A 16759-nucleotide genomic window follows, 5' to 3' on the forward strand; every position below is an offset into this window, starting at 1 on the left:
CAGCTGGCCGGCATCCCAACTTGTGTTCCCTTGGAACTTCCTTGCTCCCCAAGACTTTTCCTAGCCATTGGCCAAGCACATGGAAGGCAATGTTGACAGCCTACTTCTGCCTGATGCAGGATACCTGCATTGTACAACCTTGTGCAAGGATCCTCAGAGGACCTGGTCAAACGTTCTTCAGTTAGATTGCTGCCTGAGACTCTTCCTATGCTATCCTGTTTTCTCTGTCCTTTTATACGTATCAGGTTCATAACTTACTGCCGCTTTGTGTGTGAAATGCATTTCTCTAGGACTTTTTTTGGAAAGCTTATCTCATGTGTCTGCTTTTCAAAGAAAAACCATAAAATGGGTGCATTATAAGTGTTAATTTTCACTTCTTTATTCTGATTTCTAAATACTTACATATGTAAATACCATTAACTTTTGGATCATGGCTGTTATTGTAACATCAAGAATAAATATATTTCCACATGTCTACTTCTTCAGGAACTTTTATTCTTCTCACTGAGGTTCACTAATTTAGAAGACCATACTAAAAAACAGGGATCATGGTTGTGACCCCAATGCACTGAGGCTCTCAAGGAAATGAGTTCATATTTCACTTCTAAGTGATAATAAATCCATTAGATGTCTAATATCTAAATGGAGACATCATTTCTGTTATTGAATATACTTTGTGTTGTTTTGTTTTGTATTGGTTTTTGGTTTGGGGTGGGGATTTTGTTTTTGTTTTTGAGAGATATAATAGAGGTTGCCTTCAAACTACTGTGTATCCAGGGATGGCCCTAAACTCCTAATTTTCCAGTCCCCACCACTCACCTGTCTGGACTACAAGCAAGCTCCACTATCTATGGCTTTTATGTGGTGCTGGTGATCAAACCTAGGGCTTTAGTTATACCATACAAGCAGTCTACCAAATGAACTTTACCCAGGACAATAAACCAACTTTTATTTCTAGTTCACTTAACTTTATTTTAACCTCAAAAGGGCTAAATTAGATAAGATGGTTTTTCTGAGACACTGAGAAGGTTTTCCTGTACTCGCTAGTGCATTGGTGAGACCTGTATATCAAGCTGGGCTGGAGGTTTAGCACAAACTCAAAGGAATACTCATTTCTGATCTCATTCAGACCTCCAATAGGCAGGGTGCAGACATTTGTCTAGGACTGACTTCTCTGTATTCTGACTGACTTCTGTCAGGAATCAAACACCCAGCTAATGATGACCACTCTCTGGTCCTTTGCAGGGACTCTTCCTTCCTCATGACTGACAGCCACCAGAGGATCAAATTGTTCTGGTGCTTCTGATTCCCTGATGTGTCCTCTGTACCTAGGGAAATTCCTTTTCAAGTCCTCATGTGACTGACTGGGTTGGAATCACTCAGATACAATACTTGAAGGTAATTGTGAGAGTGATAAGAAGGAGCAAAACCAAATGAGTCACCTGCAAAGTCTTTTTGCCCTGTGTGAAATGAGAAAAATAAGAAGGAACTGTTGCACCATGGACCCAAAAGGTTCAGTTTGCATAGGGTTCAGCTGGCAAAGCAATGGGCAGATGAAAACTGGTCTGTCTCTCCTTCATTGTTATTTCTGTTAAGCTACCTTGCATTCCTGGGATAAACTTATGTTGCTTATTTAAAGGTATTAGATTTTTATGTACCACTGAATCTCATGCTAAAGTATTTCCAGATTTTCACATTATGCATTCCAGGACTGACTGACCTACATTTTTCATTACTGTAGAATTCTTATTCAGTTGTGTGGTCATTCAAAGTCAAGATGTATGTCTTTGCTTTCTAAGAGCTTTGAGAAACAGACAGAGTAATTACAAAGACTGCAGTTACAATGTGACCATTTTGTTGTATCTGGTCTCTGCTGCTCTGATATCATCATTATATTGCTATCTTTATTTCTTCTTTCTCTTTTCTTTATTGCTCTTGTTGGAGAATTATCTATTTATTGATTTCCAAAAGAACAAATTGTAGACTTACTGATTTTACATACATTTTCTTATTGTCCACTGTATATTCATGTTCTATTTCTTCAGCTTCCTATATGTTCATTACCTTCATCTACACTCATATTGAATACAGTTTGTTTTTCCTCTTAATGTGACAGATGCTTAATCTTTAATATGTCTGTTTTTCTCCTTTCAGAAATATAATCAAATGTGCCACACAATACATATGATTCTTTGTTTCTTTCCATGCACTGTGTAACACTGATGGATAGTGCCCAATTTCCTTTCTCCCTTTCAGCTTTAGGAACAAAAACCAAGTTTCATATCTAAGAGAAAACGACAGTGGACACAAGCGTGTGTCACCCTGCTGCCAGTGTACTAATATGATGCTTCCCTCAGAGGCTGAGTGACACCCTCATGTCATGCTATGCACAAGTGTGATGTGTCAGAAGTTCAAAGGGCACCATATTATTTTTCTCACCTCACACAGGAAAGGAAGATGTTCTAGTTGTCTCATGAGACATTTCCTTCCTGCTATCTCTCTCATGATCACACTATATTGCTGAATATACGATGTTTTGCAAATGTAATTATGACTGCAACAGCAGGTCACATGAAGACATGGAAAGAAGGGCTTCTTTAGGTATTGATAAGACACATCAGAGAATGTGAGGCACAAGAACAATGTAATCCTCCACTGGCTGTCGTTCATGGGAAAGAACTACAATGGTGGAGAAAATGACAGCCACTGAGGACCACAGGAGACTGACAATGGAACTCAAGGTAGAAATGGGAAGTGAAAGGAAGGAATCGGGGGTCAACAATATTGTTTGAAGTCACAGATATCAGCTTCTTTGACTATAAACTTTAATAGAAAAAAATAAACAAAACTTAAAACTCTGATCAGCCACATTTGTGGTAATCTGTGTTATATGCAAATGAGTCAAACAAATAAATGATATACAAACGCATTGCTTCGTCTTTGAAAATGTAGTATTAAGTTAGATAAAACTTTCAAAAAATTATAATGTAATAGTCATAGGGCTTCCTGTTTTACTCCCACTATAAATACAATATATTATTATCTTACTACTTTATTATATTGCATAAGTTCTTCCATCATATTCACTTGAATACAGAGCAAATATCTTTAAATAAAACTCCAACCTCAGCTAAAATCTAATTAATTAAAAACCTAGCATTCAAAAGACTCTTGCCATATGCCCCTGTCTATCAAAAGAACTTGCAATGACACAGTGTAGACTATAGTAGCAAATAGTCTTTTCTAAATAAGATGACCTTTACTTTTATGAAACTATACCTGATGCTTTTACCTATTTTATACACAAGAAATATGCAACCACCTGAAATCAGCTATTGGAATTAACCTACAAACTCTGGCTATGCTTGAATAACAGTTTCCTTAACTGTTACTCTCAAAACTACAGGATATGTTAAGTATAAAATGTTATTTTCTGAAAACATAAAGTATGAATGACGGTGATTTAAAAAATGAAAAGAAAAACCCTGACACCTGTAAGACTCTGGAGTTCAGAAGGGAGGAAGCAGACGGAAGAACTAAGACAGGAGATGGAGAGGAGACAGAAACACATCCCCAAGAGCCTGGAGAGGTGACTTAAGAACCCCAATCTACCCACAGCATGTTCAATGCAAGAGATGAAGGACAGGGAATAGGATTTGGAATGGTTTTTGATTATGAAGTCCTGATGTTAACCACAGTTCAAGTCTAGGTCAAAACCCAAATGTCATGGAAGTACCTGGGGAAAGACTTAAAATTAAGAAGGGAAACATCAAATTGGAAGCAGGTACACAGAAGAAAGGAGATGGTGGGACCCCAGCCACAGGTCCCTGATGTTTTAGATATGTTTTAGACACCCCAACACCACAGAGGGGAAGCTTCAGGACAAGAAACACAAAGGAATCTCTTACAGCTCAGGAAATCATCCACTCTTATCCAGACGTGTACATAGTAGAGGACAGCAGAAAACAGAGAATAACAGGATCACCACTGACAATGAGAGTAAGATCAACAGATAAAAAAATAATTTAGAAAGGGAAAAAATCTATTACCATGAAATGAACTACACAAAATAGCATGAAATTGCTCAGGACTCAGAAAGCAAACTAGCTAGAATCAGGCGACTTTGGAAATGAGGGTAGAGTGCGGAGAGAGATCAGCACTTCAAAATCCATTCAACCTAAATGAGAAGGGGCATGATTATCAGGAAACACGAGGGAAAGTTCTCTAATAAAAACAAATTAAAATAAAAAATTCATAAATCTAAGGAGACAGAACCACTAAGTAAGGTTCTGTAATATGATTGTGACAAATGAAACAAGCGTGCTGTGTCGTTCTTCAGTCTAAACACAAATGTGCAGCGCATCCGCACTCACTGAGAGCACTGCTGGTAGCACAGCAGTGTCCACTGACAACTCTCAAAGGGCTTCATTCCTACTGCAGGAGTAAACTAGTGTATGAAATTTCTGACAAGCTGATAATCAAGTTCTCCTGGAGGAAGAGGTGAGCAGTCCTCAGTGAAGGCAGAGAAGAACCTTGTATGGTGGATTATCACATGAAGTCATTCTGGAAAGCAGGATCCATTTTACACTGAGTCTCTGGACATGGCTTAGGAACCAGGATGACCCATGTCACACAACACATCCAGCTCCTACATCTTACTCTTTAAATGTCACTCCTGTCTGAGAGAACTGGAGGTCTCTGGTGATATTCAGTGACAGGAGTGAGAAAAAAACCCAGAAAGTCAAGGTGCACAGGACCCAGCACACATGAAACAGAGCCACAAGCTACAGATTCGATACAGCCCTTTTCTTCATAAGCACCCAACAGTGAGCCGCACAGCAGCTCGCTGATGTGCAGTACAGATGCCAATACAGACAGCATTACAAAGATCTGGTTACAAACTAGACACATGAAGTGGATGGACCCGCTTCTAACATGAGCTGCACATTGCTTAACATCCATGTCCTAGAATATCCTCCATCTTCCCTATGACCTCAGTGTAGATCCCAGTCAGGTACAGGCCTCTGCCTATTTTCTAAGATGCTTCACCCCACCATCTGTATACCAGAAAACATTCCACTCTAACCTATAGGACTGGTAATAATTCTAGGTTTAGTCTACATTTGGGGCTGAAGGAAAGTGGATGGTATTTAAAAGAAAACCTTTAGGGAAAGTTTGAAATGTCTTACTGTCAGGAGGCCTTTCTCAAGACTATACCCTGGGGTGGGTAGGGACTGACTCAAGGCTGTGGTAATGCCTCTCTTTGGAGCCACTCATTTTTGCTGTTTCCTAGTCTGTGCACTCACTCTCTCATAGACTGGACGAGAAACAGATGATCCAGATCTCATGGGATATTCATTTATTATGTTCATCAATTTCACAACTATTTGTGAGCACTCAATGGTTCAAGCCCTGTTTTGTTCTAGAGACACAAAACAGAACATAGATACTGAGTCTGCCTCAGGGAACTGAGAGATCAAGATGCAGACAGCTGCAGTGTAACACACATGGTGAGAGCTTGTGATGTAGACATTGTCCCTAGGTAACTTTGGAGGCACTGGAGGATTGAAATTGGAGAATAAACTGACTGAACTCCACTCTGAAGAGGTTTTGTCCTGTGTGCTGAGGAAACACAAAGGACAGAGGGGGGCATCCCAGGCACATTTTCCGCAGAGGTAGATAGTGCAGACGGCCCAGAAAACAATGACAGAGGTGTGAATACAGCAGTGCCTAGTGATTAAGTCGTGGCACGTCTGCTGGGTGCCGGTATGTTATGTTCATTCTCTCAATTCCTACGAGCAAGTGCATACGCACTGCCATTAGCCCCTGCTCTTTACCGTTTACAGATGGAGAAATACTGGCTTAGAGCAGTTACACAATGTGCCTAATGGAAGAGAGCTTCAAGAAAGAGCTCTCACATCAGTCTGGCCAGGACACAGAGAGTCTGTCTATAACTCACACCCTCTCCACAGCACTCAGACTCCGTTTACACGTGCTGGGATTGTGGGTAATGTCCAGTCAACAGGGATTTTATCTCAGGTTATAGCAGTATCCGAGCAGGCCTTGATTCTGAGACAGAAAACACAGTCCTGGGTGCATTAACAAAAGATTCTAATAAAACCTGAAATCTTCTTATACTTTTAAGAAATATAAACATATTTTATCTTATTTACATATCTATATATACCATTATTATATAAATATATATACATATATTGTGTGTACGACTTCTATTACCACAATGTAGAACTATATAGAAGAGAATGCCACCATTTTATCATATATAAATATATATGATAATGTATACACATACATACATACATATATATATATATAAAACTATGACTATGATTCTAATAAGAGAAAATTTCAACATAGGTTCTTGGCTGGCATCTTTAAATCTTAATAAAAGTATCATAGTATTCAAAAATTGCAAAATTTGTACTTACAAATTACTTTATAGTCAATAAAAATACAAATAAAGGCATCAAATTCAGATTATGTATCATAATATGACATTTTTCTTACTGACATTTATACGGGTCAAGTATAGTGTAAATATTATTTTGAGAAAAGAAAATACAAAAGTGCAAATTATTCTAGAATTTGCTTCTTTGACTTGATATTTCTATCTCATTTCAACAATCAGATGATTAAGAAAAGAAAACATACCTCAAGTGTTTTCTAACTATGAAACCACGTATCCATCTTTGAACAATCAACACTGGTGAATTATGAGCCAGAATCTCATTAATCCTTGAGATAACATGTTTGATAGTATTAATTTCATCCTCATAGGTTGTACCCTGTATGAAGAAATTTTATTTAGCAATTTTATTTTTCATTAAAGCATTTAATTTCATTAAAGTATTTTCACTAAAGCATTTACCAAAAATATCTAAGTAAATTAATAAAAATTTAAGCAAAGTCTTGTCAGCATACTAGTTGAATAGTAAATATACTTTGTATTAATTAAAATATAATCATTAGTATTTTCAAATAATTTCAACTTTCTGCACACTATGCAAGATTTCTGATAGCGTCCTCTATCCCAGACTGTTCTCCCAATATGGAGACATATGTGAAATCGTCACAGTAGAAAATCCTCCTCTTTGGAAAGCAGTGATGTGAAAAAGTGCCTCCTTAACTGTGAAGATGGCCTTTGATGTTCACCATCGTAAAACTCCTGAACATGACACAACTTCTCAGGGCTGTGCAGTTTAGGAGCACTGTTGAATATCCTTTGTTGTAATAAGGTTGTTTGTTTTATACATATTTTTCTTTTATTTTTGTTGTTTATTTTATTTTATATTTTACCATGAGGCTCGTGGCCTACTGGCAAGGTTACAGCATATCTGTCTCTGGTGGTGGCTCCATGGCTTCTCCTTGACTCCACCTTCCTTCTCCCAGCATTCAGTTTAATTTTCCTGCCTAACTAAGTTCAACCTTGCTATAGGTCCAAAGTAGTTTCTTTATTAATCAATGGTATTCACATCATACTGAATGGAATCTCACATCACCTTCCCTTTGCTGTTTAAATAAGAAGGAAGGCTTTTAACTTTAACATAGTAAAATTACTTATAACAAAACAGGTATCAAGCAAGAATGATAGTTACAATATTTATATCTACTTTATTTTTTACCATAACTAGAGAAACTATAAATTCTTCAACTCCATCAAAGACTCCAGAAGGATATAATATTACCTAAGTAAACAAGAAGTGCATTGTAACTTCCAAAACTCTAGAATTGACAGAGACATTTTGCTGCCTGGACAGTCACCCAAAGTTCTTCTGTACCATTGGGGCATCCATCTTCAGCCTACAGGTCCATAGTATCCATGGAAAAACAGACTTTTCCATGTAGCAGGAAATTTCAAATATAGTTCTGCTTATATTGGCAGTTTGTCAGTCACTTTCTTTTGTGTCCTGCAGAATGTCTGGCAGACACTTTCATGAAGCAGAAACCCTGAAAAACAATCTCACCTTTAGGCAAGTTCTGCAGTCATTTTTCTGTGGGTCCTGAATGTCCAGTTCATACAGCATAGCATAAAGCAGTCCAGGCAAGAGCAGTTGCTTGCCCAAATGGCTAACCAACTCCATAAGGAGCCTCGTCGATGAGTATCTTTCTCTTGAAGTAGATTGGTCCTGCCAGGAGCAGATGTGCCTCACTGTCATGATAAGTCCTAAATTCTTAAAACATTTTAAATGCCATATTCTGTAGTCTTTGAAAGGTTTAAAGAATACCTATCTATCTGAAATACATCTCTGTATACCTAGAAAATTTAACATAACTAAAAGCTTGACTATTATAGATGATTATCTATTAACCTATATTTCCCAATTATACATTACATTTTCAAATGAGCTGCACAAACCCAATACCTTAAGCAAGAGCAAAAATATACATATACACAGTATAACAAAACTGACCTTAAATTTGTATCAATTACCAAAATCTATACCAATGCAAGTCTCTATTGTAGAAGGCCGCAACCACACTCTCCACCATAGATGGCGCTGCACCGCCAGGTGAGCTAGAAAGCTCACACGTGTTGGTATTTTTCCACTACTCCCAAGGTATCACCTGGGACTGGGAGCAGTTGACCAATCCAAGAATGACACGTCCGAAGCAGGGTCTGTTTCCTTTATAAGGGATGGGTTCCATCTTATCTGGGTCTCCGCCATGTGGCTTATGCTCTAGCTCCCAAGAGACATAAAGCTTTTCTGCAGAAGGATCCTATGTGTACCGCGTGGTTCTTGCTGGCGAGACGGTAGCGCGGGGCATCTGGTGCCGATACCCGGGAGGAAGAAGAAGAAGAAGAACTTTGCACCGCCGGAGACCCCTTGGACACAAGGAGGATTCAGAACTGCAGGCATGCAAGCTTAGAGAGGTACGCTCTAAAGTCCAGAGAGCATATCAGAAACTGAGCAGCAGTGGGAGGTTGTGCGCGCACCCAGATAAGTTAAAAAATGACCCTCCGGTAAAGAATGGGGGAGTCAGAAAAGAAAATAAGTTAAAAAGGAACCCCCCAGTGATTCTAGAAAGTAAAAATGGGGGAGAAGGCTGATTTACAAGGTCAAAAGCTTTATGTTATGTTGTTCATGTTGTCTTTTGTGTACTGGATAGGAGAAAGATATTTAAACTTAGAAACTGCTAAGGATATGATGTTTTGGGAAAGAGGTTCTGTTTTCGTCTCCACAGAAAATGAGAGCCTAAAGGTGTACTTGGGATTTATGTGGTTTGAATCACCGAGACCTCCTGAAATGTTGTAGTGTTTACCCCTAAAATGCAGCGGCCCAATAACAGCAGGAAGCAGCCAAAGAGACTAACGACGCCCAAATTCCCTAAAAGTTTAAATGAGGTCCTTTCAAGCCTGCTTCTCTGAGTTCAGCTTTGCTCCATGCACCGGTTTGGGCTCGGAATGGGTGCAGCTGGGGCTGGAGGGCGGCTGGAGCGGAGCTTTGCTCTGTGGCTATGGTGGGGAGCACGTTGCGCCGGCTCAATTGGTGCGGCTTGGTTGGTGCCTGGCCTGGAGGATGTCACAGCGGTGCCACAGGCAGCCGGGCCAAAAGGCTTACAATGTACCTAAAACTGTGCTGGTCTCTGAGGGTAAAATGGCTTTGATTCCATTTGGCTACGCTAAACGATGCTGACTTCAGGCAGGGCTGGTCGTATTTATCATAATAAAAGCGCAATTAAGGTTTAGACGCAGTAAACAGGCAGTACCGTATTACATCTACATAGTGCGACTTAAGTTTTTAAGAACTGCTTAGCATTTTAAGAACTCAAGTCCTCCTAAAAGATTGCTGTGTGTACGCTTGGCTTGTCTGGTGTTTCAGGATCCGCAGGGAGGTGGATGCGAAGGGCCCTTGGATTTTGGGGTGATTGGGTCGTTGGCTGGATCTGTGAGAGTTTACAGCCGCTTTTGCTGTGGCACAGGTGTTGAGAGTTTGCTAGTAGGGAAGCGGCCCTGTTCGCCGCCTCTCCCATCGGCCCCTTGAGCCACAGCGGCTCTGGCGCGGACCTGCCTGTGCCGCCTCGGTCTGAGTGTAGGCTCCCGCCACACTCCGCCACCAACACAGCCTCAGAGAACTAGGCTAGCCCCGCGGGGAAGGCTGGGACGCCTGGGGGTGGAGCCACCACTTCCTGGCCCGGGACAGGCGGAGCCGCACAGCAAACAGGCCCAGGGCCTCGGAGAATGGAGGGGTGGGCTCTGGAACCCAAGGCCACCGCACCGGCAAGGAATACGGGAGCCAATAAATCTTAAATCTAATATCAACAAACAGAGACCTGTAGATCTCTAAGTTCAAGACCAGCCTACTTCCAGTACTGACTGTGCTAAATTTTTACACTGAGTTTTTTAATACTCTTAAATGTTATTTTGGGAGAAGAGTTTGTTTATGTTTTTTTTCTAGGAATGCTACTACTCATGCTGTAGATTCATCTCTCCAGAGGCCTGAGGACAAAGCCTCTGCTATGGAGCTGTCTGGCCTGATTGCTGCGGAGCTGGCAGGTTCCTGAGGTATGTTCCAGCTCCTGCCCTTGGTCTGTCAGTTATTACTGTGCTGTTGTTGCTGTACATTGCAATGTTGTTGTTGCTGTGCCATTGCTATGCTGCTGGATTTCCCCTTGTTTTGTCAGTTATTGCTTGCTATCAGTTTCCCTTATCCTGTCAGTTATTTCTGCTAAACACTATGGGTATCTTCAAGACAGGTTACAAAATGCCATGGTTATTCAAATTAAGAATTGGATACTACAGACTTCTTGATGCAGCTGGAGAGTTGTGCCCCTGCGATCCCAGATTATTAAGCAATTGTCTAGTTATCTTCTAGGTAATTGGACTGGAGGACTTACCAGTTCTTGTTAAAATTGAAAAATGGGGGAATAATAAAGGAACTGCCCCCGATGCTCTGTTCATTATACATTTTTTAAATGGCAACACAGCCTATACCATGAAAAACAGAGACCCTCAATCAGTTATCTACCACAGTGGCTACAGCCCTGGATCAACAGGCTACCATAGATACATCTATTAGAGGTAGAATAAAGAACAGGTGGATAGCTTATGGCAGCTTGCCCAATTGGGCTGTGAATGGAAAACTCCAGCCTTATGTGTGACCAGTGTACCATATGAGAACTTTATAAAAGTGGCTAACTTGTCCCGAGAATTGTCTTTGTATCTTGCAGGAGAATTTTGATGATTTGCTGTCCTCCTTGAGACGGTCCATCGTGACAATCAACTCCACGCGAGTGGACATAAGCCTGGCCAAAGAATTCCAGTCCTGGATTGTGTCCTTCATCCCCTACTTCAAAGAATGGGTGGGGGTGGAAATGTTTTGGAACAGTCCTATGCTATGGAATAGTGTTTCTCCTCTGGATGGTCTGCTGACTCAAATCCCAAAGTCTTAGGGACAAAGTGGTTTTTGCACAGCGCTGGCTGCCCTGGAACAGGGGCCTCTACTGATGTGTGGTTATTTATGTTAAAGCAGTAAGGTTTAAGCCAACCAGCTCCTGCACCCCTAGGACTGTGGTCCATTGCACAGGGTGGAGTGCTTGGCTTAGCTAGCCCTGAAGGTTGTCGAGCTGAAGAGCATCGCACAGAGAATGGCCCTCTCTGAGAGATAAGTCGCTCTGCTTAAGGGTTTCCTGCCGTATATTCCCTTTCCCAGAAAATTGGCAGAGGGCAGGCCGGATAGGTTCCAGGTGTCATGAACCTAGGGACAGATTCCGTGTAAGCCCATTTTAATGTTTTCATTTTGGGAAGTGCGACCTCTATCTTTACCTTTTGAGGGAGTTGCCTTTCTGCAAAGAAGTAAAATTAGGGGGAGATGTAGAAGGCCGCAACCACACTCTCCACCATAGATGGCGCTGCACCGCCAGGTGAGCTAGAAAGCTCACACGTGTTGGTATTTTTCCACTACTCCCAAGGTATCACCTGGGACTGGGAGCAGTTGACCAATCCAAGAATGACACGTCCGAAGCAGGGTCTGTTTCCTTTATAAGGGATGGGTTCCATCTTATCTGGGTCTCCGCCATGTGACTTATGCTCTAGCTCCCAAGAGACATAAAGCTTTTCTGCAGAAGGATCCTATGTGTACCGCGTGGTTCTTGCTGGCGAGACGGTAGCGCGGGGCACTCTATAGGATATCCCCCTTTAAAAGTAAGCAAACATTTATAAGCAATCATTTAGGGAATTTAGGCATAGTTCTCTCCAAACTGCTTCCTGCTTTAGGTTGGGCAAAATAATATTTTGCGGGTGTTTATGGCAACCTTTCAGGGGTTCTTGGTCCATCAAATCACATTAGTCTAGAAGAAATCCACAGGTCCTCATCTTCTGTGGAAACAAAAGCAGAACCTCTTTTCCAAAGCGACATATCCATAGAATTAAATTCTGAAGACAAGATACCTTTAAAGTGTATATGTTGGCTACTTAGCTCCCTCACAGTATACAATAATATACATAATCCAGACTTTGCATATATTCCATCTTTACATAGCTTGTTTATTTTAAATCTATTACTTTTAAATATTTATTTTATTATATTTACTTTCTTAATCTATGACTGTCTGTACTCTGTCTCTTCAAAGACTTTTTCCTTTTTTTCTAAACCATTTGCTTCTTTTTATAACCGTCCATATTTTTTTCTTTTTCTCTCTAAAGACTGCGTACTTTTATCCAACACTGTGAACCATTTAGAGGTCTTTCTTATCTGAATCTATCTGATTGCATATCTGTAATCCTTTTCTGACCAGAAGCACTTCTTAAAATGCTAAGCCTCAGCATGACTAGAGCCAAGGCTGCTTTGCCTTTTGGCGCCAACAAGTCCAACATCATGGGGCGGAGGTCTGTTTAGTGCTAGTCCTGCTCACAGCCCTGCTTTTAGGCACACAGCAAGTCTATGTTGACATTAAGCAGGTTGTAGCACTTTGCTCACAAAGCCCATTTAAATGTTTGGCCTCCTGAAAGTGTCAGAGTTTGTGCTGGCAGCACAGTTCATGAACTGCAATTTCAACGGTGGGACTTTTTGTTTTTTGTTTTTGTTGTTGTTGTTGTTGTTTGTTTAGGTTTTTTTTTCTTTTCTTTTTCTTTTTTTGCTACTACTGAATTAGAAAAGGTTCCCTTAAAGGAGCCATGGCTGGCAATCAGAGCCCATCTGAAAAAAAAAATGTAGCTTTGTTTTTCAGTGTCTAGAATTCCTTTCCAAGTCCTCTCAGGTTTTGTATAGATATAGTCAACCACGTTGGAGTGCCAATTTGTTGTAGTAAGGCCCCTTGTTTGTTCCCAGCTGCTCAGCCCTGAAATATCCATACACAAACTGTATGAATTGAATCATTGCTTGGCCAATTACTTAAGCGTATGCTAGTTAGTGCTTACATCTAGAATTAACCCATCTCCATTATTTTATATTTTACCATGAGGCTTGTGGCCTACTGGCAAGGTTATACCATATCTGTCTCTGGTGGCAGCTTCATAGCTTCTCCTTTGATTCTGCCTTCCTTCTCCCAGCATTCAATTTAGTTTCCCTGTCTAACTAAGTTCTACCTTGCTATAGGTATAAAGCAGTTTTTTATTAATCAATGGTATTCACAGTATACAGAGGGGAATCCCACATCAACCCTCCTTTGTTAATTAATTGTCTTTTTGCAAATTCCCAGACTCTGAGGTCACAGCCTCACTTTGTCTCATTGATCACTGACTAGTTAGAAATACAGTCACTTATATTCACGTTTAGGCTACATAATAATACATTAGAAACAAAATACTTACATTATTTTTAGGTGCTGTTGGGTGACACTATTCCTATGGATCTGTGAACCAATGCCTACTCAACCCTGATAGGAAAATACAAGGGTCCAACTTGAGGAACAAATCAATTTATTGGGATTATTTACAGGAGTATAGGTAAGGGTGACTCTAAGAAAGCTGCATCAACAGAATTCCACACAGCATGAGGGACACATCACAAAATCAAGAAGCATTGAGCATGTGTGATGACATATGGGCAGATCAGAGTGTGTCTTTCAGGTAGGTCTGCTGGTCTGGGCCTCTTCCAAGCACCTTGGTTGGTGGAGTCTCCTCTGCAGCCCTCATTGCTTACATAACCTTGGAGAAAGCTGGGGCTTATGCATTTGGTGGGTTTCAGGTACTTCCTGTGCTTTAATAGGCTTCCTTTTAGAACACACTGAGCCTTAAGCAGTTACCCTAGAAGAAAACTGCTAAGCAACAGACCTAATCCTATAAACTATCAGTCTGCATGCATTCATAATCCTCTTTTCTTTCCAGATACTCAACCAGTTTTATCCTTCTAGAAGCCCCTCCCACAAATTACAAAGCCTTGCAGATTTCTACATTCATTACTGGTAATCAAGTTTTGTATTTGTCTATAGTTTCCTTTTTTCCAACAGTAATAAAAACAGAAAAAAAAACATACAAACACTCCTAAGTGATATGTGAATTAATTCCTCTTCTCTTCCTCCCCAAGTCACCATACACATTAGTTATTATCAAACAGAGACTCCACAGTACGCATCTGAACACACTGCATTGGTGCTTTCTGCAGTTTCTGATCCCACTGAGAGGTCAGCCTCAGATTTCGTGGCACACAATGTTTGTTCTTTACCATCTAGAGGTTTCCTCACTGCTGAGTCTCACCTAGCTGTATTCTCTAAATATCCCCTATAACTTTGTCTAAATTCTTCTACTTAGTGTCTGAGCAATTGATATGAATCAAATTTCAAAGTATTCTACAGATATCCTAGAACTTTCACATGGCTGAACTACTGTCTCAATGTCTTATTCTTTTGCCCTCAGTTCCTACTTTTTGATGGTGATCTGATCATCTTCTTCTGAGACAGTACCCTCCTGTCAATCCTCCATTACACACCGCAATCTTTAGTTTTATCGAACCCCAACCTCTTAGTTAGTGTTACTATTGCTGGGATGAAATACCATGACCAAAGCAATGTGAAGAGAAGAAGGTCTATTTGTCTTACACTTCCATATCACTATTCATCATTGAAAGAAGTCAGAACAGGAACCTGCAGGCAAGAGATGATGCAGAAGCCATGGAAGAATGCTGCTTCCTCACTTGTTCCCTATGACTTGCTCAGTCTATTTTCTTATAGAATTCAGGACCACCAACAGAAGGGTGCCCCCACTAAAAAGGCACCTTACCATCCCAGATAAATTACTACAAGACTACAGTACAATTTTATGGAGACATATTCACATTGATGCTCCCTCTTCTCCAATGACTCTAGTTTGTGTCAAGTTGACATAGTACTAGTTAGCAAACCCGGTGATCCTGAAAGTCAATGACAATCCTTGTGTCACAAAATGGTTCATTGCAGAAAGCATTCTTCCTCTGACCACTGATTTATGAAAAGCTCCCTGATCCCCTTTGTGTTTACCTGACACAGGTCTTCCAAATTCCACAGTTTACCTACTGATGATGTATTGAACTCTTTGGTCTCCACTGACCTATTAGAATAAGAAGTTTGTGAACCAAAAATATTTTTTCCTTCCCCTGCTCATGTGAACTTTGGGCTGCCCTTGATTTGAGTCAGGATATAGTCTCAGAGTGTTACTTGAGGGAGTCTCAGAATGGGACATGCGCATCCACTATCAATAAACACCTTCATCTTATATTCTTTTTTTTTTTTTGGCGGGGGGGAGGTTGAGACAGGTAGCTTTGAACCCTGTGCTGGAACAAGCTTTTATAGACCACACTGCTCTCGAATTCACAGAGTTCCTTCTGTGTCTACCTCCTGATTGCTGGCATTAAAGGCGTGTGCCACCACTGCCCACCTCGTCTCATATTTTATGCTAAGCTTTAAAACCAAACCCTTCTGCCACGCTGAGGCCTACACCAATCACAAGGCTACAACCCTCTCTACACCATAACAGATCCTCCTCTGGGACAGTACCCCTTTTTCACAGACAGACTGCTAACCCAAGCCTGAGTTTGGTTTTACATCAGAGTAGCTTATATCACAATGAAATCACATGCACTACAATTACAGTTACTACACAGCTGAGCAACCCTGTCACTTACACATAAGGACACCGGCAGGTCTTCTGGTTTAGCACTGGCACTTGGGAGTCAATTGACTGCTGTGTTACTAAGTAATCTGTACTTAGGCCTCCAATTTTGATTTGACAGTGCCAATCAATCTATTCCCATCACATGCAATTTCTCTCTCTTCTCACCACTCCACTCTTTCTACTTTCTCACTCTCTACTGACCTATTTCTCTCATTTAAAATCTCTTGTATTTATATGTGTGAGGGTGATCATGTGTGTGAGTGTGCATGATTTTGGAGGTCAGAGGCAACCTCGGGTGTTAGTCCTCAACTTGCACCTTGCTTTGAGACTGTTTGATTGTTCACTACTCTGTACACCAGCACATCTGGCACACAAGCTTCCAAGGATGTTCCTGCCGCTGCCTCTTCACATATGACCACAGGTGCACAAGGGTCACAGACATGCACTACTGACAGACTTTCATGTTGGCCTGGCAGTGTATCATGTATCATGTTGTACAAAAAGCTCTTTACCCACTAAGTGATCTCCCTGTCCTCTCTTTCTTTTTGACACATGATTTTCTCTTTACCCCATGAATTTCTCTCACTCTTGCCTCAACCTCCTGAACATGGCAATTACATTTATGAGCTACTGTGACCCACCCTTTAGCTTAATTATTTTAATAAATGGCAAATATTTAGTGCTATTCCACTGGTACTTTAATAAATAAAG

At 40.7% G+C, this 16759-nt stretch overlaps 1 protein-coding gene across 4 annotated transcripts in view; it reads right to left on the reverse strand.

Moving 5' to 3' along the window:
• Lrriq3 (leucine rich repeats and IQ motif containing 3) overlaps positions 1-16759 on the reverse strand; it is a 93584-nt gene that overhangs the window by 47190 nt on the left and 29635 nt on the right. For all 4 annotated transcript variants that reach the window (XM_087897460.1, XM_087897458.1, XM_048453523.3 and 1 more), the window contains exon 4: positions 6673-6806. In XM_087897460.1, coding sequence (XP_087753586.1) covers positions 6673-6806 — 134 coding nt within the window. The remainder of the gene's footprint in view (positions 1-6672; positions 6807-16759) is intronic.

This window comes from Myodes glareolus, chromosome 17 (assembly GCF_982192425.1).
Source record: "Myodes glareolus chromosome 17, mMyoGla1.1, whole genome shotgun sequence".
NCBI classification, from domain to species: Eukaryota; Metazoa; Chordata; class Mammalia; order Rodentia; family Cricetidae; genus Myodes; species Myodes glareolus.